General features: G+C 42.7%; 2 protein-coding genes across 3 annotated transcripts; one reads left to right on the top strand and one right to left on the bottom strand.

Moving 5' to 3' along the window:
- Window positions 1-18,986, top strand: TMEM170A (transmembrane protein 170A). 2 transcript variants are annotated; one of them, XM_059904704.1, is made up of 3 exons: window positions 1-267; window positions 13,147-13,248; window positions 15,765-18,986. In XM_059904704.1, exons 1-3 carry the CDS (start codon window positions 135-137, stop codon window positions 15,893-15,895), a joined length of 366 nt encoding a protein of 121 aa, XP_059760687.1. In that variant the 5' UTR covers window positions 1-134; the 3' UTR covers window positions 15,896-18,986. The 2 variants fall into 2 exon arrangements, with proteins under 2 accessions (XP_059760687.1, XP_059760686.1); XM_059904703.1 differs by having other exon boundaries at window positions 13,147-13,317.
- On the bottom strand, window positions 14,872-25,108 carry LOC132353482 (tigger transposable element-derived protein 1). Its single transcript, XM_059904702.1, has 2 exons — window positions 23,099-25,108; window positions 14,872-15,070 (listed from the first exon to the last, which is right to left on the bottom strand). Exon 1 carries the CDS (start codon window positions 24,980-24,982, stop codon window positions 23,201-23,203), a length of 1,782 nt encoding a protein of 593 aa, XP_059760685.1. The 5' UTR covers window positions 24,983-25,108; the 3' UTR covers window positions 14,872-15,070; window positions 23,099-23,200.
- Between the last annotated feature and the right edge of the window lie 33 nt (window positions 25,109-25,141).

Here is a 25,141-nt window from a genome sequence, read left to right as displayed (position 1 = left end):
GAGGAAGAGGGTTTCGGCCGAAGGTGACGCTGAGGCGACGGAGGTGCGGAGAGCAGAGTGGGCCGTGAGTGAGAGCGAGCCACGGCAGCACCTTAGGCGCTCTCCCCCACCTCTCTGCGGTGAATGGCGGCGGGATGGAGCACGAGGGGAGCGGCGACAGCGGGGGGTCGGCCGGGCTCCTGCAGCAGATCCTCAGCCTGAAGCTCGTGCCGCGCGTGGGCAACGGGACCTTGTGCCCTAACTCCACTTCTCTCTGCTCCTTCCCAGGTACCGGCCCCACCCCGCGCCTGCGCACTGCGTGCCACGCCGCGGCCGCCCGGCTGCGCGGCGGCGCCCCTTTCCCGGCGAGCAGATTGGCACCCCGCCGTCCCGCCCGCTGGGGGCTGTTTTCCTCTTGGAAGAAGGTTCCCTCTCCCTCGGCCGAGAGCTGGGGGCCTTAACCCCTCCCCCCGTCGCTTCCTTGCCGGCCCCTCGGGCCAGGCCACCCCGAGCCCGCGCTGGGGACCCGTCAGTGAAGGGAGCTCAGTCACCGCCCGAACTGATCTTGCTCTTAGGAGTTTCCAGACGCCCCAGGTTCAGACATGAACTCGGCAGAGCCCTGTAGGCGGCCGTCCCTCCTTGTATGGGGCACTGGAGGCGGTCATCCCCGCCCAGCCCCTTTCGTCCGCGCCGGCCTCTCGGCTTTCCCAGCTCGGACAGCGCATGGTCCCGGCCGGGCTGAGGGCCGTCAGTCAGAACTCACACACCCTTTGTTTCTAGTGTAGCCCAACCCCTTTACGAGGGGAGGAGGTCTGCCGATCGCTACCACCCAAGTTCAAATCCACCCCCTCCACCAGCTTCTCTTTCTAGGAATCACTTTCTGAGACCTGTTGCCGAACCTCCCACTCATGCGTTCGAGGTCTTTGATGCAGCTTCTTTTTGATTCTTACACCCACTGGAGATTCTGCTGGGCCTGGGAGCAGGGTTTTTAAAAATTAGAAATCGAGATAGAAAGCTATCGTGTTCAGAAAACTGAGAGGAGGAGAAATTACTTGGGAAGGCCGAAAATAAAGCCTTTGACGGGAGAGCACGGTTGTGTGTTGGCCCTTTAAAGGCAAGAAGGCTGAGTTAGGGGTGATTGAAGGGTGAGGTTGGGCTCTCCCGCAGAGCTGGCAGATACCTTGACTCAGTAAACAATGCGAGAACCGGCCTGAGACCTGCAGAGGAAGGAGGGTTGGATTACTGACTGCAGTTGTAAACAAGGCACCTGTGATTTCTCTTTCGCTGGGCAGCGACTGCCAGGCGCCATTCAGCGGACACCAGGGACTTGATGTGTATTACCTTCCTAGTATTTTCCCGGACAGGTTTGTGAAATAGTTAATAAGATAACCGTGTTGGGGCAGATGCAGATGTTAGCTTGAAATCATGCCTAAAACGATAATCTGGCAAAAGGTATCAAAAGGTACTAAGATCACATTTGACAGTGACAACAGAAATATATGGCATTCTGGAGACACTGTCCAAAAAATGAAGTGTTCATGCAGTCTGGAGGCAGTACTGAGCTGGATCGGTCTGCTTTCATTGTTTCCTTACTTTTCCCACAACTCTTTATTTGGAAATTTTTCAAACCTACTGAAAAATTGAAATGATAGTATAACCAATATCTATATGCCCTTTACTTAGATTCATTATTAACATTTTGATTCTTTCACTTCCTCTCTAAATATATATATGCATACACATAACATTTTTACTTTCTGCGAGCCTTTTGAAAGGAAGTTACAGAAGTGACAACGCTTGACGCCTAATATTTCAGCACGTATCATTTAGAATGAAGACATTTTCTGCCACAACAAAAAAAACACATCACACCCAAGAAATTTAACATTGATAGAATATTATCTAATATATTGGCCTTATTTAGATTTTCCCAATTTTCCCAATTGTTCAAATAATGCCATTTTTAGCTTTTTTCCTTTTTTTTTTAAATTTATTTTTAAATTTTGGTTGCGCCGGATCTTCATTGCAGTATGTGGGACTTCTTAGTTGCGGCATACAAACTCTTAGTTGCAGCATGCATGTGGGATCTAGTTCCCTGACCAGGGATCAAACCTGGGCCCTCTGCATTAGGAGCATGGAGTCTTACCCACTGGACCACCAGAGAAGTCCCTCCTTTGTTTTTTTTTAAATTCCAGGATCTAATCAAGGGTCCCACATTGCATTTAGTTGTCATGTCTCTTTAGTCTTGTTGAATCTAGAACAGTTCCTCCGTCCTTGTTTCAGTTTCTTGAGACAGACATTTTTGAAGTCCAGGCTAATTGTTTCATAGAATATTCCATAATCTAAATTATCTCAATTTTTTCTTCGTGATTAGATTCAGATTAAATATTTTTGTTCAGAATGCTGCCTACACAGGTGATGTTGTCCACTTCCCAGGGCACCTCATCAGGAGACATTTAGTGTCAGTTTGTACCTTTATTGATAACACTCGGTTTAATCATTTGGTGAAGATGGTGTTTATCAGATCTGTCCACTGTAAGGGTACCTTAATCCTTTTGTAATAAATCATGTGAGGTGATACTTTGAAACTGAATATTCTGTTCAATCTGTCTCGCTTTTAGTTGCCTTTTCTCTCTCTAAGAAAAGATTGAGATAAGTGGATTTGGAACAATAGTTTTAACATGTCATAGTAGAGAATCTGTAGCTAAGTGAATTGTTTTGCTTTCAGCAATTGTTCTGAAATATTAAACTGCACTATGTATTTGAGTTTATGGGAACTTCTTTGAATATATGACTTGGGGGTGGTGATCACCAGGGATCATTCATTTAGCAGGTATACGTTGGTCAAGTGCAGGCTCTGGGCTGGGGGTATAAACATGCATGAGATAAAGCCCTTGACCGCAAGCTGATCAGAATGTGATGGGTAAACACACAGCCTCCCTGCTATATCTCTTCTTTAGCTGGAATGGACAGTAAGTGCATGAACTGTAATCCCTTTGGAGGCACCAAAGCCTGCTGACAGTGAATGTCGTTCACTGCCCTGATTCTGGAATTGTTTCTATTTTGGCCCCACAGAAAAGGTTCCTTGCATTTTATGCCAACTCGATATGGCAAAATCATTGCTCTGAAATAGTCTGCGGTTTATCACTGTTAGGAAGCTTTGAATTGATTTTTTTTAAACCTGCATTTGCAATTTAGCTATTTAGGTTCCTGCCTAACCCTCCTTATTGCAAGTTGTTCAGATTTCTTTTGTTGTTGGTGGTGTCATTTTTAACAAATCTGAGTGCTATGAAAGGCAGATTTTTTTTTTTCCTGTATCAGGAATAACATTCACTTTCTGAAGGTGTGAATTTCATTATACCTTCAGTGTCAGTGTATCTTCTGATAAACTAAAACTCACTAATGTTTTGGTTGTGCTGTTGTTGGAATCAAGAATAGGTCACACTTGGATCAGTCATTTACTCATTCAGTCAACAAATATTTACTCAGTGTCTATTGTGTGTCTGTTGTTTTCTAGGCACCAAGTAAAGGTGTGTTAGTGAACAAAACAAAAGAACTTTCATTCTAAAGGGGAGAGAGAAAACAAAATTTAAAAGTATGGAAAAGACCAACATAACATTGTGAAGCAACTATACTCCAATAAACATTTTTTTTTAAAAGTATGGAAAGGAACAGATGGTGGTGAGTGTAAGACAGGGTAGGGGGATAGTAAGTGGCAGGTGTTGTGTGTCAAGTGGAATGCTGTTTTACTTAAGGTCACAAGGAGGCCCTCTATGATGGTGCCATTGGAGAAGAAATCTGAAGGGAATGAGGAACAAGCCCCGCAGCCGTTGGGAGAAGAGCCTTGTGGGCGAGGGGCAGCAGGTTCAGAGGCCCTGGGACCGGAGCTTGTTAAGCAACATGAAGGAGGCCAGTGCAGTGGGTGGAACAGGGTGGGCAAGGCAGGGAGAGGAAGTGAGGTCAGATCCCAGAAAGCCATATTAGAGGGTTTTGAGCAGAGGAAGGATGATCTGACTTACTTTTTTTTTTTTTTTTTTTTAATTAATTAATTTATTTATTTTTGGCTGTGTTGGGTCTTCGTTTCTGTGCGCGGGCTTTCTCCAGTTGTGGCGAGCGGGGGCCACTCTTCATCGCAGTGCGCAGGCCTCTCACTGTCGCGGCCTCTCCTGTTGCGGAGCACAGGCTCCAGACGCGCAGGCTCAGTAGTTGTGGCTCACGGGCTTAGTTGCTCCGTGGCATGTGGGATCTTCCCAGACCAGGGCTCGAACCCGTGTCCTCTGTATTGGCAGGCAGACTCCCAACCGCTGCGCCACCAGGGAAGCCCACTTTTTTTTTTTTTTTAAAGTATACAATTTAATGATTTTTTGCAGAGTTTGCAACCATCACAAAAAGCAACTTTAGAATATTTTCATCACCCCAACAAGAAACCTTGTTCCCATTAGCACTGACTTTCTGGCTTTGTGTGGAGAATAGATGGAAGGCCAGATCAGGACAGATAAGATCTAGCCAGGCTAGGCCCAAGAGACCACTGGGATTGAGGCAGGCCAGAGGGGCACACAGAAACAAGGGATGAGTGGGCAGTTAGGCAGTGGCCTCAGGAGAGAGGTGGCAGCCCACTGCTGGTAGTCCTGGGGGGCAAGTCGTCACTGTTAGGAGAGGAAGAGTGTCTAGGAAAAACTCGCTGTTTTCCTTTACTCTCACACCGCTGCTACACTCAAACACTTCTGGCGCCAGATGTGTGGTTTTTCCATGCATCAAGCAATTCTGGGACACCAGTTGGGTGTCCTACAATTCAATTCAGTTCTGACACTGGCTACCTGGAGTCAGCATCCAATCCCACAGGTTAAAGGCTCAGTTCCACAAGACTGCCCCAACCCCCAACTTCAGATGCCAGTCAAAAGTCCAGGTTGTCCCATGTGCTTCTGACCAGCTGAGGTTCCCATGTCCTCCTTCTCGTTCAATTATTTTGCTAGAGCAGCTCATAGAATTCAGGAAAACAGTTTACTTATTAGGTTACTGGTATATTACCAAGGATATTAAAGGTTGGAAATGAACACCAGATAGAGAGGTACATAGGGTGAAGTCTGGAAGGGTCCCCAAGCACAGGCGCTTCTGTCCCTTTGGAGCTGGGGTGGGCCACCCTCCCAGCACATAGATGTTTTCACCAACCCAGAAGCTCTCTGAACTCTGTACCTTTGGAATTTTTATGGAGGCTTCATCACCTAGGTATGACCGATTATTAACTCCCTTCTAGCCTCTGTCCCCTCTCCAGAGCATGGAGGGTGGTGCTGAAAGTTGCAAGCTTATGATCATGGCTTGGTCTTTCTGTTGACCATCCAGGAGCCCACCAAGAGTTGCCTCATGAGAACAAAAGACACTCCTGGAAATTCCAAGGAATTTAGGAGCTCTGCATCAGGAACCAGGGTCAAAGACTAAGTATTAGAATAAAAGATTTTCCTAGCACCATTATCTACAAGGGTTTTAGGAGCTGTGTGTCAGGAATCAGGAGTAGAGACCAGTATATATATGTTAGTATTTCACAGGGGAACAGATGGGTCCCCTGGCAGGTAGGTGGGGTTGGGTAAGAGAGGGCTCTCACAGTGGGCAGTGTGGACAGATGCAGGCTGATGGGCAGTTAGCATCTAGTCAGTCCGGCATCGAGTTGCAGAACTGAGTAGGACTGCAGTTCCCAGGACCGAGGCGGTTTACTTAGAACCCTGGCATCAGAGGCACTGGCTGTGCTCATACAGTTGTTCGACCTGGAACATAAGGCAGAGTGGGGCCAGCTGAAAGGATGGCTGGGTGCCAAGCCTCACGATTCCCATTTCCATTTCTGCTGATTGGGGCCAGGCTGGTCTGGAGGCCTTGCTTGGAAATGAGGTGACTCAGCTGTGGAGGCTAGAGGGCTGGGGAGCCAGCCGTTACAAACCCCTTTTGTTAACACAGGACTCACCTAGAGGATTCTGAAATCTGTGTGGCTTTTCTCTTTAACTCAAATATCTGTCTGAAAAATATTCTTAAAGATACAAACACCCTGTGGGCAGGGATCTGTGTCTTTTTAAAATTTTTGTTTTTGTTGTTCACTGACGTGCCCGGCATATGGAATGGGCTCAGTAAGTATTATATTTGCTGAATGAATGAACTCCCAGTGCTTGTGTTAGTTTGCTATTGCTACTGAAACAACTTAGGACAAATTTAGTGGCTTGTCATCCTACGGTCCTGGAGGCCAGAAGTCCAAAGTGGGTCAGCAGAGCTGCCTTCCTTCTGAAGGCTCTAGGGAGAATTTGTTTTCTTGTCTTTTCCAGCTTCTAGAGGTCACCTGCATCCTTTGGCCTATGGCTCCTTCCTCTATCTTTAAAGCCAGCAGCATAGCATCTTTAAATCTCTCTGACTCTGACGCTCTTACAAGAACCCTTGATTACATTAGGCCCACCTATAAAATCCAGGCTAACCCCCACCATCCCAAGATGCTTAATCTAATCACACCTGCACACTCCCTTTTGTTATGTAAGGTCGCATTTTCATAGGCTCTGGGGTTGAGGATGTGGGCATCTTTGGGGCCTCTTCTGTCACCAGTGCTTAGTCTGATTTCCCCTTATAATCTTTTTTTTTTTTTATGAAACCACTTCGATGGCAGTTTCTCTTTTTTAAAATTTATTTATTTATTTACTTTTGGCTGTGTTGGGTCTTCGTTGCTACGTGCGGGCTTTCTCTAGTTGCGGCGAGGGGGGGCTGCTTTTTTTTTTTTTTCATTGCGGTGCGTGGGCTTCTCATTGCAGTGGCTTCTCTTGTGTGCTCTAGGTGCGCGGGCTCAGTAGTTGTGGCATGTGGGCTCAGTAGTTGTGGCACACGGGCTTTGTTGCTCCGTGGCATGTGTGATCTTCCCAGACCAGGGCTCGAACCCGTGTCCCCTGCATTGGCGGGCAGATTCTTAACCACTGCTCCACCAGGGAAGTCCCTCTCCTTATAATCTTTTATTTCAGATTAATAACCTGATTTATTCTTCAACACGGGGAAATGATGTGACTTTAGCTGCCAGAGTAAACAGAGCTGAAGATAATGCACTTTATTTGAAACCGTGAACAAGGAAATACTGTAAGATATGTAGACAAAGATTTTTGACCGTGTGTTGACCCAGGGGAATGAAAAGTACTATATGATAATCAATAGCTATTAAATAGATGGCAAATTAAGGCGCAGTAGATTAAAGGGAAATCACTTAGTTTTTAAAAAATGTTTTATTGATTGAGGTTTGCCTTAGCTGTTACAGTCCTGTAATAATCCCATCCATCTGAAAAGTGTTTTATAAATTGTACTACTCATCTAATGTAATACAGCCTTTTTTTCCTACTTAGAATGACTTAAGTGATGCGATATAAAATATGTAGGCACTGAGCTAGCTGATGGATGTAGCTCAGGGTTATAGGAAGGTGCATGGTGCTTCTCCTTCTCAGAGACTCAGGGAGGAGCGGACCTGCTGTGCCAGATCTTGTTTGCAAACAGATTCCTTTCAGCTTTCAGGAAAATCGAGATACGAGTTGATAGCCCAGCAGGCCTCCTTGGGCAGGTGCTGTGCTCCAGAGAAGTGGGAACAGGTGAGTGATGTCTGCTAGGGCTGCTAGAACAAAATACCACAGACTGAGTGGCTTAAACAACAGAAGTATATTTTCTCACAGTTCTGGAGACTGGAAGTCCAAGATGAGGGTGCCGGCATGGTCAGGTTGTGGTGAGGGCCCTCTTGGGCCACCTTCTTGATATGTCCTCACATGATGGGGAGAGAAAGAGAACAAGAGACAGAGAGAGAGAGATCTCTCTTCCTCTTATAAGGCCACAGTCCTGTCGGATTAGGGCTGCCGCACATGAATTCAGTCCATAGCAGTTGAGTAGAACACCCGAGTGTCCAGACCCACTTTTATTGAAGTTACCAACTTAGTGTGTCTCTGGCAGATCAAGGCCTCACCTGCCAGTTCACTGCCCCGATGGTTCTGTGGCAGCCAGTAAGAAGCCAAGCTCCAGCAGTGCCTTGAGTTGCTGCGGAAAGCAGTGCCTGTCTCTCAAATTTGGGGCGCTCCAGCAGAAGCCCCGTGACAGCTAGGCCCAGGAGTGGTCTCATGTCATTGGTGGCAGACAGCAGCCAAGACGGCAGCTGCTCTGGGGTCTTGGAGGCAGGTTTGTATCCCGTTTGTCCACCCCTGGGTAGTGGCATTCCTGGTGTCCTTATAGAGTTCTGTGCACACTGGGTGGTGTAATGGAGTTCAGAGTCTCTTAAGTGATTTGGGGAGGAGCTGGGAAGGACTGTGGGATTGAAGACAGGGTTACTGCTTTAGCAGGGAACTGCATGACGCTGTCCTGTGGCTTGGGGATGAGCTGGCAGTGGGTGGTACACAAGGGGGCCTTGGGTGGGGGAGGCCAGGGTGCAACAGCAGCGGCCCAGGCAGGAGGGATTTATCAGGGAGGGGCAGTACCTGAACACCAGACTCTGCAGCCTCTGGAGCTGCTGCCAAGAAGAGAGGGCAAGTCTCCTGGGCTGTGGAAGCCAGAAGGGCTGGTGCCCGAGGCTGGAAAGTAGGCTGCAGTGGTATCTGGTAGAGTAAGTCCCGTACGTGTGAGTTCCGTTCCGAGAGCACGTTCGTAAGTCTAATTTGTTCGTTAAGTCCAACAAAGTTAGCCTAGGTACCCAACTAACACAATCGGCTATGTAGTACTGTACTGTAATAGGTTTCATACAAATAATACATAAACACAAAAAATAGAGACAACATTTTTAATCTTACAGTACAGTACCTTGAAAAGTACAGTAGTACAGTACAACAGCTGGCATACAGGGGCTGGCATCGAGGGAACAGGCAAGAAGAGTTACTGACTGGAGGAGGGAGAGGAGGTGGGAGATGGTAGAGCTGAAGGATCGCCAGCAACAGGAGATGGAGGGCAAGCTGCAGTTTCACTCACGCCTGATGTTGATGGAACGCATGTTCGCATCTTTGAAAGTTCTCAACTTCAAGGTTCGTGTGTAGGGGACTAACCGTACAGGTTTGTTCCTGAAGACGATGGGGACCCAAACCCTGAGGATTGAGAATCCTGCCCACAATTTCTGATAGACACTATTGACTGGAAAGGGTTTTTTTGTTTATGTGTGTGTGTATGTGTGTGTGATTCTTTTGGTGGAGGAAGAGCAGTAGTTAGTATACATATATTATTTTACATATTATACATATATTCGTTTTTTTATTTTATATATAAGTTTTAAGCTTGGGACATTACTGTTTAATCACTTTATACTCCATATTACATGATTTAGACTTGGTTTAACAATTTGCTAAACACCATCAAACACAATAGACAAGTTTCAACAGTATTATAAAATTATTCTGAAGATGTATCTTGTTCAGCAGAAAGAAAAAGAAAACTCATACCAGTGGTTTGAAACCTTTTGTAGCTACCTGATAATTTGTCACCAGAACAGAAGTACCAAAACACCCTCAGTCGTTTGTTATTTTTAATAAGCACTGAGCCCTAGATGAGGTGTCCCTGATGCTTTTATTGAGAGCCTTCCATCCAAAACAAGAGCGAGGGACTTCCCTGGTGGTCTAGCAGTTAAGACTCTGCACTCCCAATGCAGGGGACCTGGGTTCGATCCCTGGTCAGGGAACTAGATCCCACATACTGCAACTAAGAGTTTGCATGCCACAACTAAAGATCCCGCACGCCGCAACGAAGATCCCACATGCTGCAACTAAGACCTGGAGCAGCCAAATAAATAAATATTAAAAAAAAAAAAAAAAAAAAAAAAAAAAAAAAAAAAGGACTTCCCTGGTGGCACAGTGGTTGAGAATCCGCCTGCCAATGCAGGGGACACGGGTTCGAGCCCTGGTCCGGGAAGATCCCACATGCCGCGGAGCAGCTAAGCCCATGCGCCACAACTACTGAGCCTGCTCTCTAGAGCCCACAAGCCACAACTACTGAAGCCCACATGCCTAGAGCCCGTGCTCCGCAACAAGAGAAGCCACCGCAATGAGAAGCCCGCGCACCGCAACAAAGAGTAGCCCCTGCTCGCCACAACTAGAGAAAGCCCGTGCGCAGCAACGAAGACCCAATGCAGTCAAAAAAAAAAAAAAATTAATTAAAAACAACAACAGCAACCAAGAGCGAGACATCCTAATCTAGGTGTATGTAGAATATGGTATTAATTGAAACATTGACTTAATATGTGCAGAGAATTAGTGCAGCCATCAGTGAGAGTGTGGAGGGTGCCTGGTGGGGATTTGGCCCCACCTCTAATCACCCCTGGCTCCCTAACCCCTCCTCCCCTCCTCCCAACAAGAGTAAAAATAAATTGATTTGGGAAAAACCACACACAACAGTGTGCTTACAACTCAGACGCAGCTTCAAGAAAAGCCCCTGGCCCTCCCCTTTGCCACTCTTCCCTCTCCCCTCTCCCCCAGCCCACTGATGCTCCTCACTGGTCGCTCTTCCCCCCCCCCAACCCCGTTTTTTGGCTGCGCCCCACGGCATGTGGGATCTTAGTTCCCTGACCAGGGATTGAACGTGCGCCCCCTGCATTGGGAACGTGGAGTCTTATTCACTGCGCCACCAGAGAATTCCCAAGCTTTTTTTTTTAAATTTAATTTAATTTTATTTTATTATTTATTTTTGGCCACATTGGATCTTTGTTGCTGTGCGCAGGCTTTTTCTATTTGCAGCGAGCAGGGGCTACTCTTCATTGCGGTGCGCAGGCTTCTCTCTCATTGCGTTGGCTTCTCTTGTTGAGCACGGGCTCTAGGCACGTGGGCTTCAGTAGTTGTGGCACACAGGCTCAGTAGTTGTGGCTCGTGGGCTCTAGAGCGCAGGCTCAGTAGTTGTGGCGCACGGGCTTAGTTGCTCCGCAGGATGTGGGATCTTCCCGGACCAGGGCTCGAACCCGTGTCCCCTGCATTGGCAGGCGGATTCTTAACCACTGCGCCACCAGGGAAGCCACCGCTTTGTTTGTTTTATCAAAGTAAAAAGTGAATGGTCATAAACCCTCCCCCAGCCCATCCTATTCTCCAGAAATAACAATTTTCTATATCTTAATATACAGTAAGAGGTGGCACAGAGGGTGAGGGCGTTGCTTCCAGCGTGGGTCAACCTGGGCTCTGCCTCGTGCTGCAGTGTGGACTCCAGCAAGTTTCCTCACCTCCCTCTGCTTCTGTTTCCTCAGAGATATTAATATGTGCTTCATAGAGCTACTTTGAGAATTACACGAGTTAATATTTGTCAAACACTTAAAACAGTGCCTGTGCATGTTGTAAATATTTATTAAATAAACATATGTCCAGATTTTTCTGAGTAGACAGAAGCATTTACACACGTTTGTTTCTTTTGTTTTTTGTTTTCACAAAAACAGGATCTTATTCTACATACTATTCTGAAACTTACGTTTTTTTACTTCCCAATGTGGCTTGGGCATCTTACCCCATCAGTATTTAAAGAGCTGCCCCTATTTTTATTGATTGTGTAACGTTTCATTATGCGGATGCACCATAACATGTTTCACAAGTCCTCCATCGACAGACATGCAGTTGGTGTCTAGTTTTTGCCCGTACAGACAGTGCTGTCAGGAACCTCGTGACCTTGTCCTTGCCCTTGTGTATTCCTGGAAGTAAAATCACTGTGGCAAAGGGTATGCACAGTTGACTATTTTGGATACACACTTCCAATTTACCCTCCAGAGATGGCTTTCTAGTTTGTGTTCCTACTGGGAGTGTAAGGTGCCACCTGTGAAATAATGTGCTGACAACCCTTTACTGCTCAAAAAACCTTTGATGGTACCTTCTAGGGCTTACATGTTGAAGTCCTTAGTTTGGCCTTCAAAGCCCACCGTAATGTGACCCCATCTATCTTTGCGTCCTTAACTACTGTTACTCTTATAAGCTCTTTGCTTCAGTCAGGTCAGCAGTTTTTAACCAGGGTAATTATGCCCACAGGGGTCGTATGACAATGTCAGGATATTGTGGTTGTCACAACGGGAGAGCGTGCTACCAGCATCCAGAGGGTAGAGGCCAGGGGTGTTGCTCCACATCCTGCAGTGGACAGCTTCCCACAACAAAGAGTTAAATGGTTCAGACGTCAGTAGTGCTGTGGTGCAGAAACCCCAGTTGAGCTGTTGACTGATCTTTAAAATTGCCTGTTACTTACCTGCCTCAAGTGCAGGGATGGACAACAGATTTCATCTAGTGTGACACCTTCATTATATCCATATATGGGTAAAGAGCTCTCTTGAGAATTCTGAAGCCATGCCTGGGCCCACTGGGGGAAAATGTTATGTCTGCCATTTGCTAAATCGTAAAGTCATAAGGGCAGGATGGTATCTCCTCCTTTTTTTGTATTTTCCAAGATCTCATGCATAGGTTTGTATACATAGTTGTTGGACAAATATTTTAATGTTTCCTGAGTTACTGTCATCCTAAGAGGGACAGAACCAGCTCCTCTTCTAACCTGCCCTCTCACTTGCCATTTGGCCTTAAGCGAAACATTTACATTTTCTGGTATTTATTTCATGTCTTAAAGAGCTTTGATACCCTAATAGGAGATGATGGGTTGATATTTACTGCATTGTCTTGAAAATGATTGTTGAATGAATGTAATTGTATATAGAGCTTTTCCTTTTGAGATGACTGAATAATCAAGAAGGCAGGGATGGTCATCAGGCATTGACTGCATAGCACCCTGTCAGTGGTACTTACATCTGTCCTGATGGGAGGGAAATCATTTAAGTGAGTTTTCAAATCTGAGTGACCCTTTTCTTCAGTGTTTGGGAGTACAGGTAGCTTGTCAGGGGTTGGCCAACCTTTTCTGTAAAGGGCCAGATTGTAAATATTTTAGGCTTTGCAGGTCATATGGTCTCTGTCACTGTTTTAGCCCTGCTCTTGTAGCTTGAAAACAGCCATAGACAAGACTTAAATGAATGGGCATGGCTGTGTTCCAGTAAGAGTTTATGTACACAAACAGGTGGTGGCCATAGTTTACTTATCCCTCCAAAACCATCAATGTTTGGATATTTGACTGATGAACCTTCATTGCAACTGAATGGTTTTAAAAATGAAATAACTGGGCATAGTGGCTACCCCTTTGTAAGGACTGCGCTGGGAAAGGCGGTGATGTACGACCTTTCTTTGCTTTCCCTTGTAGAGATGTGGTATGGTGTGTTCCTGTGGGCACTGGTGTCCTCTCTCTTCTTTCATGTCCCTGCTGGATTACTGGCCCTCTTCACCCTCAGACATCACAAATATGGTAGGTTCATGTCTGTAAGCATCCTGTTGATGGGCATCGTGGGACCAATTACTGCTGGAATCTTGACAAGTATGTTAGACATTAAAATACAGTCAAAATGTTTCATTTGACTAGTTAGTTAATTTTAGGAACCGCTTTAGAAACATGTCTCAGTGAGATGAAGAAGAAAGAGTGATCTTTAACCACAGATCCTGTTTTTTTTATGTATTGTTTTTTTTTCTCACCCCAGTCCCCCCCTTATTTGGCTAACATCTTTGACTTACTGAGTCAGATTTTGTCTCGCTGGCTTCAGGGAAGCCATGTTAAGCTTTGTGAGACAGATCTTGTGAAATAGGTCACTAGCAAAAGAAGATATTTGTCTTTTTGGAAGCTACTCCTCCTTTCTCTTCAGCTGTCACTTCACTGATTTGTAACCTTGCAAGCTGGTTGACAAATTACTTCCACTCATCCAGGTGTAGTTATTTTAAGGATGGAAGAATAATTCTAACGACAAGAATTATTATTTAGAAAAGTACCTGGTTGTTTTTTCCTCTCAGGACTTTCTGAATAAGAATTGGAGTAACATTCATAATTATAAATTATTTTTACCTGTCTGGTGTTTTTTTTGGGGGGAGGTGTGGCTTTTGCTCATGTCAAAGGGATGAGAGTAAGTTTAAATCATTTTTAAGCTCATAATGAAATATAAATAACATGTATATTCTATATAAATTAAAAATTATAAGAAAGCAAAACTAAAAATCCTCCATTACTGCATTCCTAAGTGGTATCCACAGTTTGCATTTTGGTGTATGCTTTCAGACTTTTTTTCTAGGTATACATGTAAACATAAATTTTTTTCACTATGAATTTAAACCTTGAGCTTCAAGCAGAAATCTCCCTCTCTGACTTGAGGGATTTTTTGGGGGGACAAGGTGGCCTAGTTTCTCTGTGTTCCATAGATGATGAAACCTTTGTGATAACACGGGGGAGGAGGCCAGTTTTCTCCTGTTTGCATTAAGGAGTTTCCATAACTGGCCTTAAAAAATATTTTTAACTATATCACCTACTGCTATCTTTAGAGACCCTCTGCTCCAGTTTCCTTGCTGGATTACTGTTCCCCAGGACCTGTTTCAGATTTCTCATCAGTAAAATAGGGATGCTGTGTGATAACTAATTGAAAAAATGTGAATATAAAATACTTAACCAGAATATCTACCACATAGTAATTGCGCAGTAAATGTCGTGTTCATGTCCTTCTTCGACTCTAGTGCATACAATCTATTCCCTTCCCATTTGCTGCTCCTTCTGGTTTGCTTTTTCCTGTCTTCCCTTAATCATCCAAATCCCACTTTGGGACCCAGTTCAACTTCTTTAAGCTTCTTCCGATTCAACCCACTTTTTTTGGAGACAAATTACAAAGGGGCCCAATGGAACATGTGCCTTTCAGATGTTAGTAGCACAGTGTTTGTGCATTGCCTCTGGCGGTGGGCATTTCAAAGTCACAAATGTTCCTGGCAACCAACACAGGTATTGATTAGTATTGTTCTTTCTTCTCCTTAAAATATGTCAATATACCATCACATCACATTTGTAAAAGATGTAGACACTTGATTGAAACACTATATTTCATCTTGCATTACTCAGAATCTACTTCATGTTTGTGTTTCTGTCTTGTGTCTCCAGCTAGCTTCTGTGATCAAGGAGAATTCCGTTTGGAGCATTTTGAGGTGGGGCGGGGGGCGGTTGGGCGGTCATCTGAGATGTTTGGATCTGTTATTTTCAAACTATTGAAATCTTGACTTTCTTTGTACAACGCTGAGTCCCTGTGAGCAATTCAGGGTACCTGGGTAGAGAGAGATGTTTGTTTTGTTTTGTTTACTCAATTTCTAGGAAGTTACAGTGACTAACATAATAAAAACGATTAATGATGTGGGTAACAGAAAGGACTCCCCAAGTATCCCTCACCTCTCGCCCTTTGAATGAATAGCAACTTGATAGGCTTAGGGTCCCCCTCTTTTCCTTTTCCCACCCCTTTCTCCATCCATTTCTTGAGGGGAACTCTGAGTATAGTACAAAGTAGAGTGGGGTTTCCCTGTGGCTGCTCTTGAAATATTTCTTGCTCAGTCCCACAGGGAAGATTCTTTGTCATTTATTGCCAAGAATTTGTTAGGTACCTGTTAAATGCATGCGGAATAAGAGATGTTTTTGAGTTTGTAATCAGGTTACGTGGAAATTGCCGTCTTTGTGATTTCGGCTATGACTTCCAGGTGATTTTATTCAATAAATCTAGGAGACTCTCAGTTTAAAGGATTCACTTTTCAACACCTAAAATCACTTGTCAGTGATTTGCAAACCATATAAGGAATACTTAAAACCTAGAGTAGTCAGCAAAAAGAATAGACAAAACAAAACATTTCTGTAATGTCTAAATTTTAATGTAAAAAATTTAGAACATTCTACTGGTAGAATTTTAAGTGCTATATTTTCCTGATTATATTAACCTTTTTTTTTTTAAACATTCTTGAATTTTTGAACAGGTGCAGCAATTGCTGGAGTGTACCGAGCAGCAGGAAAGGAAATGATTCCATTTGAAGCCCTCACCTTGGGCACTGGACAGACGTTTTGTGTAGTGGTGGTCTCCTTTTTACGGATTTTAGCTACTCTATAGCACATACCCTTGTGCTATGATGGCGAACCTAAGTTTCATAGAATCCTCAAAAAGAATACAGTATGGAATGTGTTTTCTTAGTTCTTCAAACGGGAAGCAACTTGGATGAAAAGGTATATGAAGAACATTTCAGTCCTTTCTTCAATTTGAAGCTCCAGGAATTAAAGATCTCTTTGGACTCATTGTTCTCAACGAAAACAAATCAAGTTTCTTTTCTTTCTTTCTGATGAAGGTTGGCATCCTTCACACTGAAATTTATAATGTTCTGTGAGAAAATGCAACGTTGCATATTTCAGAGAAACTATGGATCATATGAGTTTATTTCTGAGCAGAGTATACTGTACTAAAATCTAACTTGATCTAATCTTGATTAAAATTTGGCAGACTCATCTCTTGCTACATCTTCATGACAGTAAGCGCCAAGTAGGTTTTGGTTGAATATAGTGTTGTGAACAAATTTGGTGAAATTTGTTGCACACAAAAAAATCTATAACTCAAGTAGTGGCTTCGATTCCACTGTTTAAAGAAAAAGGAGCTAACTACTGAATGATGTGACATTTTTATGGAGAACTATCTTGACCTCTGATTATTTAATATATTTTAAGAGATGTGAATTTGTTTTTTTGTACATTTTATCAAAATAAGCTAGATAATTGAGACTTTTTCCCCCAAAGCTCCTGTACTACCTCTTCCTATAACTTTTATTCTATTGCTTTTATTTAGTTTAATTGGAAACATACCCTATTAAATAGTTGGGAGTTGAAAATTTTCACCCAGATTGTTTAGGACACTCTTTGAACATTGAGGCACACGCACAAAAAGATACTTTAAACGTTCTGTTACTGTTTTTCTTAGTGACTTTGGTTTACTCATGGCTCTTGAAAAATTGTATAAGTGCAGCTTAAACTAGAGTTAGTGGTTATGGATTTCCTAGTCCTAATGTGGTTACCTAGTGGTGGGTCTTCAGCTCACTTTTACAGTATTGGGTATCACTCCCAGAAAGTGCTTAAAGTTTAATTTTCAGATATGCCTTCCACTGTGCCCTTTACATTTTCCTTCAAGAGAATTTATATCCTTAAAGAGAATTAAATATCAGAGTTTTTTAAAACCCAATTTTAGCTATTTTAATTTTTCTTCTAATGCCTAACTTACTTTTTCATTTAAAGGCCTGAAAACTGTAACCTTCAAAAGAAAAAGGATTGCAAAAATTATCTAACTTTATCCTTACCACCTAAACTGTTCTGTATGAAATACAATCGATGTTATCTGTTTTCAAAATAGTTTCTGGTAATTAAATCTGACATTTTTAAAGGAAGGTTTTCATTGTGAGTGTAAGGCTAACTGCCCATGAGGTCGTGTGCAGTTCTATTTGATTTAAAGCAATATGCACTCTGGCTTCTGATTAAAAACAGCCAGGAGTACCAATTTACCAGGGATAGTCAAAGAGAAAAGTTACAAAGGATCACAAAAAGTAACTGGACATTTTCTTTTAACTAATCGTCCATTAGACCACTTATCAAAATTATAGTGTTATATACACATAGACTAGGTGGAAAATTACAGGAGTTGGAATGTAGGCAAATGTCTTTACAAATTCCCCAACAAGATTACTCTCCAATGCTCAAATCTTTCTTTCAAGCAAATTTTTAAGTCTTTAGTTGAAGACTCCATTTTTCAGTTCAGTGAGCTGGATTTGGAAAAGTAGCCCTTCAGTTTAAGAAATTTGTTGTAGGAAATTATTTTAATTATCTCTACTGAAGGATGCCTCTTAGCATTCTCACCTAAAACATTCCTTTGGATAGAATTTCACAAATTGAACATGGGCCAGTGGTCAGTGGGCTCCTCCCCCTAAATACTAATTTTTGAACATACTGATCCATGATTTATTTGGTTTATTTTTCTTTTAGAGCCAAGACACAAAAATTAATGCATTTTGAAAGTTGTCTTTGTTTTCATCTGTTTCTTGTTTGATTATCCACTCTTTTTAAAAACTTCAAATATAAAGTGTATCTTCAAATTATTGAATGTTTCATCCATCCCAGTCTGTGAACATTCTCCTGTGAATAAATGTATATAGACTTTATATAGCTTGAGATTTGTGGCTTGAAATATTTTCAGGGAGAAACTATTTGAATGATAAGGAATGTCTATTCCCCCTTAGAGTTTATTTTTCTTTTTAATTTCTCATCTCAAATACACAATTAGTTGGGGGTGGTTGCCCAGATGAAAAAATATTGGCATTTGTGTTGAACATTTTATCTTATCACATATAGCTTCTGAGAAGTTTTGCCAACTACTGACTTTCCTAGAGACACGTGCAACCACCCCTCCCTTAGCTGTGTATCACTTTTCCTTTTTTCTATGAGTGGGAAGGAGGCAGCCCCAACCATAAAAAGCTGATTTCTGGATTCTTTAATATTGAGGTTTTAGGGTAAAGGCGTTTCACGTAAACTTAAATCCGTATACAAATGAGTAATGAATATTCCAAGATAAAGATGTCTCTTTGTGCTGTTAACTCATTTTTTTTTTTCAGCAAAACATTACCTAGGATATGTCTAAACTAGGTGAGAAAAAGTTCATGCAAATAATTATCTTTAAGCCCTTATGTTTTCTAAGTCTTTAAATTGTATGTTAGCTTTTGATTCCAAAAGCTGCTCTGGTTTGAATTAAGTTCTTATTACAACTGCAGTGCATACCAACCTTCCCTAGGAGACCATTTCCTGGAATGTGAAGTCCTGGTGCCATTAGCTGTCCACATGCAGAAGGTTCTGTGTACGTGCATTTCTTTTTTGTGCACTCTGTCAGGCTGGTTGTGGCTAAAATCAGCTCAGCTTTTTGTATTAGATTATTTCACCAAATGCTACAGTCAAAATGATCTAATCTTTGTACCATAGAAAATTATTTAAATTTTATTTTTCTACTGACATTTCTAATTCTGGTATATATGTTTATCAATAAAGAGTTACTTTTAATTCTGTGAACTAGAACTGTTATTTCTTTTTCAGTGGCCAATGAGTTTAATCTTTCGTAATAAGGTTTTCCAACTTAAGTTTTTTTTTAGTACTTAACATATATGCTTAACTGTATTTCTTTTATGTTCAACTCACTAGTTTATGGTAAAATTTTTGTCCAAAGATCTGATTAAACTGTACTTACATGTGAACTTGAGTCTCATTAACTCCACTTTGTGAGCTATATATTACCATCAAGAAGCTTTTGTATGATTACACACTGGAATGGCTGAAAGCTGATATAGTTTGTGAAAAACATGTATTATTTCAGTAGTAAGTCCACAGGAAGAGAGGCTCCGAGGTTGGTTTAGTATTCTGTGACATCATAAATCTTTTTCTGCTCTGCCATTTTCAGTAAAATGGATTGTCTGATTTGGGTAGCTTACCCCCTGTTCACAAGATAACTGCTGCAGTTCCAGGCATTGCAGACAGACATACAGTGTCTGGTAGGAGACTACCCATCCATTCTCTCTCTAATTTTTTTTTAAATTGAGGTGTAACATACAGTAAAGTGCACAAATTTTAAATGTATAGCTTGATGAATTTTTATGTATTTATACACTTAATGCGGAGTGGTAGCACTTCGATCAAGATACAGAATGTTTCTAGCACCCCTGAAGGATACATGCAGAGTTCAGCCAGAAGCCCCCAAGATACGTATCCAGGACCGAACAGAGGAGGATCTCTTCTAAAAAGGTGATAACCCAAGACAGTGGAAAGAGACTATGGTGGATGAGGGGCTAAAGATGCTGAGTTTGGCAGGAAGGATCCCATAAATTATTACCAAGACAACACGGCAATAGTGAACCAGGAAACTTGTAGGGAGTTGGGATTTGTACTGTGGCCAGCTGGAGAGATTTGTCTAAAGGCTTTGCTCAGTTCCAGCCTATTTCTATTGATATTTTGTGGGATTATGTGCCCAGTGTTGCCAGATTCTCCAGTTTTTCAGAGGAATTGGAAATTAGATTATTTGAAATCTCTTAATTTTTAAGTGCTGTTATATTGGGAGTTCCCCAAACCAACAAACAATTCTTGGACACCAGCAGTGTGTCCAACAATTCAACTCAATTCTGACACTACCCAGAGATAGCACCAGATTCTACAGGTTAAGGGCTCAATCCTACAAGACCGACTCCCACTGCACCCCCTGATTCGAGAGGCTGGTTGCAAGTCCAGGCTGTTACCTGTGCTTCTGACCAGCTGGCTATAAATTGGGTTCAATTAATTTGTTAAAGTGGCTTACAGAACTCAAACATTTTACATACTAGATCACTGGTTTATCATGAGGATATAACTCAGGAACAGCCGGATGGAAGAGATGCACAGGGCAAGGTATAAGGAAGGTGAGTGGAGCTTCCATACCCCCTCCAAGGGAGCCACTCTCCCCGAATTTCCACGTGTTCACCAACTGGGAAGCTCTCAACCCTGTCCTTTTGGGGTTTTATGGAGACTTCATCACATATGCATGATTCGTTAAATCACTGGCCATTGGGAACTGATTCAACTTGTCGCCCCTCCCCCCTCTCCCCAGAGGTGGGGCAGGGGAGGGCTGTGCGGGGATGTGGGGACTGAAAGTTCAATCCTCTAATCACACGGTTAGCTGTCCTGGCAACCAGCCCCATCCCTAGGTGCTTCTAAAAGCCATTCATACAACACAAGACACCTTTACCACTCTCAACACTTAGGAAATTCCAGGGGTTTTGGGAGCTGTGAGCCAGGAACTGTGAATGAAGACCAAATATATATGAGAAACACATTTTGGTCATCTGAGTGACCAAATGTATATTTCTTCGAAATCATAATATCACAGCTGGCCGCTAATTTAACTTCATGTAAAATGCTTTTCAGGTCGAACAATGCATGTCTTTATGCTGGATTTGGCCGGCTAACCAATTTTTGACCTCTTTACTAAACTATTTGACACAACAGAAAATAGTTCCCTGGTTACCCATAAAGTGGTCAGAAACTTTGTAAATTTGAACCAATGTGTGGAGTGCTAGTAAGCTGTAAAGAGGAGAGTGGGAGAAGTAGGGTAATGGAGGAGAGAGTCTGCTGAAGAACTCTGGGGTATCCGTTTCCCCAGACTCAGACCCCAGGGATGGGGCAAAAGGCTACATCCCAGTTTGTCACTGTAGGGTGTATTTATGCTGTCCAAGGAAAACGAGGCTGAGAATGGTGAAGTCCCAAATACTGGGTCCTAATTTCACATCTATTTTTCTGTTATTCTCACATAAGAAAGATTTACTGAAATGGGTCATAGACCTAAATGTAAGAACTGAAACTGTAAAACTCTTAGAAGAACACAGGAGTAAATTTTGTGATCTTGGGTTAGGCAAAGCCTTCTTAGATACAACCCCCAAAGCAAGAGGGACATTAGACTAAAACTAGATAAACTGGACTTCATCAAAATTAAAAATTTTTATGCTTCAAAGGATGCCATCAAGAAAGTGAAAAGACACCCACAGAATAGGAGGAAATATTTTCAAATCATATACTTTATAAGAGACTTGCGTTTATAATATATAAAGAACTCTCTCTTAGAACTCAATAACAGAAAGACAACCCAATTTAAAAGTGGGCAGAGGGGGACTTCCTTGGTGATCCAGTGGCTAAGATTCTGCACTTCCAATGCAGGGGGTACGGGTTCAATCCCTGCTCGGGGAGCTAAGATCCCACATGCCTCACCTCCAAAAAACCAAAACAAAACAGAAGCAATATTGTAACAAATTCAATAAAGACTTTAAAAATGGTCCATATCAAAAAAGTCTTTTAAAAAAATGGGCAAAGGATTTGAGTAGACATTTTTCCAAAAGAACAAATACCATGACCAATAAAGACATGAATAGATGCTTAACATCATTAGTCATCAGGGAAGTGCAAATCAAAACTATAATGAAATGCCATTTCACACCCACTAGTATGGTTATAATCAAAAAGACAGAGTGTTGGCAAGGGTGTGGAGAAATTGGAGACTTCAGAAATTGCTGGTGAGGGTATAAAATGGTTGCTTGTGAAAACAGTTTGACAGTTTCTTGAAAGGTGAAGCACAGAGTTACTATGCGGTCCAGCAGTTCCACAGGTATATACCTAAGACGAATGAACTTTGAAAATGTGCTAAGTGAAAGAAGACAGTCACAAAAGACCACATCTTGTATAATTCCATTTATATGAAATGTCTGAAATAAGAAAATATAGAGAGACAGAAAGATTAGCCTAAAGCTGGGGATTGGGGAGAAATGGGGAGTGACTGCTAATTGGTCAGAGGTTCCTTCTTGGGGTGATGAAAATCTTCCAAAATTGACTGTGGTGATGGTTGCACACGTCTGTGAATATACTAAAATGATTGAACTATGCACTTTAAATGAGTAAATTTTGTGGTGTGTGAACTATGTTGCAATCAGGCTGTTTTAAAAAGCTTGTTGGCATAAAGGCACCATAATGTCCTTTTAATCACAGACATGTTTCATCTATTCCTTGATTTAGATAACACTAAACTGGGTGACACAGACCCTAGTCCAGAGTATCAACAGGGAGCAATTATCAGCTGAAAAAACCCAAACCTGAACAAATAGGATGTTAGTCGATGATATCTCATTTGCATCTGATTACTGCCTCCCAGAGTTGGATTATAATTAAAAATTTTTAATCTGACAAAATGACAAGCATTATATATGGTTGTATTTCCACATGGATTAACTTGAAGGAAGGACTGGTGTGGATGATGTCTGAATTCTAGAATAGAGCTGATCCTTGTCGTTCGCAGTACTTATATCTGTAAGGTCACCGTGCACACTCAATTAGCAGAAATACAGGGTTGAGTTCCTGTGGGTCTCTGGTTGTACCATTTTTGTCAACTGATCAGTACATAACCTTGCTTTATGTGTGTTTCTGTTCAAAGACACTGAATTTAATCTCTTTCTTACAAATAATGATACGCAGTGTTGATAATGAAACAATTATTTCAATGACAGCATGTTTGTGTAATGTACAACACTGAGATTGTACTACTTTAACTTTCCCCCTCAGTCATACACACACACAGACACACACTACACATATAGTACTCATGTACAGTAAATGCATACAGCACTGTAAAGACATACTATATAGTGTGCAGTAATGCAAATAAAGTCCCCCCAAAATGAAAGATTTAGCGTTTAAAGTTTTATAAAAACGTTAACTAAAATCTTACTGTTGATAGAGCTGCAGGCTGCGTGATGGCACAGTGCACGGTGTGGTTAAACCTCTCGACCTTGGCTTGCCCCACAAAAAGCAAGGGAGATGTTGGTGGAACTCATTCTGCAGAAGAGGAAGAGGGTGGCAGGTTGACATCTGTCAGTTCAACCTCAGAGGTTTGGCTCTCACCACTTGTTGATGGAGTCGGCAATTTTCCCTCCCAAACTGGCTCCAAAAATTGGGTCAGCCCCGTCTGCCTGGCTTTTTGCCTCAAATCTTTAAGCATCTCGGCATAGGGGGCAAACGCACAGGAGGTTAAGCGCTTAAATTTGAGGCTGCGATCAAGCATAGGGTCACACTCTTCCATGTCACTGAAAATTTTTTCCAAGGCAGAGTTCCATTCTGATATTTTGGCCGCTGTAAGAGGGACAATTCCTGGACTCTTAGGCTGACTTTCATCACCATCTTCATCATCACTGACTCCAACGCCTTGTTTTGCCATCTCGTCCAAGTCTTCGTTGGTGGGTTCTACTGCTTTCTCTGCCAAAATTTCCTCCACATCTTCTTCTCTCATGTCATCAAAGCCTTCTCCACTTATCTGCCATGCGATATGCATTATGTTTTTGACACTGTTCTTTATACTTTCTGTAACACCTTCAAAGCCTTCAAAATTTTCTACGCAGTCCGGCCAAACATTTTTCCAACAATTATTGATAGTAGCCTGCTTGATGTTGTCCCACGCTGTGCCAACATAATCAATAACGTTGCGTATAGTGACTGACTTCCAATAGTCCATCATGGTAGTTTTCTTGTTGGCTCTGAGAGCCTCAAAAGCCTTGCTATAAAGCTCCCTAGTATAGTGCGCCTTGAAGGCTTTTATTATGCCCTGATCCAGGGGTTGGATGAGAGACGTAGTATTTGGGGGCATGAAAAGAACTTCTACGTTGGGGTGGGCATTTCTGAGTTCTTCACAGCAATGGACTGGGGCATTATCCAAAATTAACAAAATCTTGAAGGCAAGGTTTCTGCCGTGAAGATAGTATTCAACTTCTGGTATGAAGCAGCTGTGGAACCAATCAGAAGTCATCCACGCTTTTTTGTTCCACCTCCAATGCACCGGCATATGATTCACGCTTTTCCCTTTAAGTGCTTGTGAACTTGGAGCTCTGTACACCATTAGGGGTTTGCATTTAAAGTCGCCCTTGGCATTGGCGCACAGAAGCAGGGTTGCATAATCCTGGAATGATTTAAAGCCAGGGGCTTTGGAGGCCATTTGCGTTATATAGGTTCTTTTGCCAACGTCTTTGTAAAATAGGCCAGTCTCATCAGCGTTGAAAACCTGCTCTTCCACGTACCCCTTTTCCTGTATAACACTTAGCAGGTATTTTTTAAATTCTTCCGCAGCCTCCTGATCTGCAGAACTTGCCTCACCTGCAAGCTTAACATTACTCACACCATATCGTCTTTTGAAACGTGCAAGCCAGCCAGCGCTAGCCGAGAAGGGTTTCACGTTTTTCTGACCCTGGGTAACGTGACCGTAAATTTCTTTGGCTTTCAGCCTCACAACAATGCTGTCCACCACACCTTTTTTATCGGTTGTCATCTCATGAATCCACAAATTGAGCCGCTTTTCCATCTTTTCCATAGCTTCCTCACGCACTATAGATGTCACTTTAGCACTTTCCGGAGCAGCCTCACGTACAGATCGGCGAATTTCCTTTTCCTTTTTCTTGATGTACCGGATTGTTGACTCATTAACGTTGAACTCACGGCCAACAGCACTACAACTCATGCCTGAACGAAGCTTATCTAACACACGTATTTTCTCCATAAGGCACATCACAGCCTTCTTGCGCTTAGGAACACTAGGCAGCACCGCAGCACTACGCTCAGGGGTCATTTTAAACAGCGAAATCACCAACAAAAAGCACAAAAAATGCAAAAAACGCGGCACTAAACAGATTGCGAAGAGGACACTTATTTAGAGTACGAGAGCCGAAGCAAGATAGCGGATCATCTGCCTCCAGCGTCGGTACAAGCCACCACTGGTTGACTCAGA

This window comes from Balaenoptera ricei, chromosome 19 (genome assembly GCF_028023285.1).
Source record: "Balaenoptera ricei isolate mBalRic1 chromosome 19, mBalRic1.hap2, whole genome shotgun sequence".
NCBI lineage: Eukaryota > Metazoa > Chordata > Mammalia > Artiodactyla > Balaenopteridae > Balaenoptera > Balaenoptera ricei.
Note: the sequence above shows the minus strand (reverse complement) of the source record. Positions and strands in the feature narration are given on the sequence as shown.

Bases quoted from the DNA above. Each gene is read 5' to 3' on its own strand.
- TMEM170A (XM_059904703.1), top strand. From the start codon at position 135: ATGGAGCACGAGGGGAGCGGCGACAGCGGGGGGTCGGCCGGGCTCCTG. The intron at 268-13,146 runs GTACCGGCCCCA...TTTCCCTTGTAG, and splicing joins TTCTCTCTGCTCCTTCCCAG to AGATGTGGTATGGTGTGTTC. The intron at 13,318-15,764 runs GTATGTTAGACA...ATTTTTGAACAG, and splicing joins TACTGCTGGAATCTTGACAA to GTGCAGCAATTGCTGGAGTG.
- LOC132353482 (XM_059904702.1), bottom strand. From the start codon at position 24,982: ATGACCCCTGAGCGTAGTGCTGCGGTGCTGCCTAGTGTTCCTAAGCGC.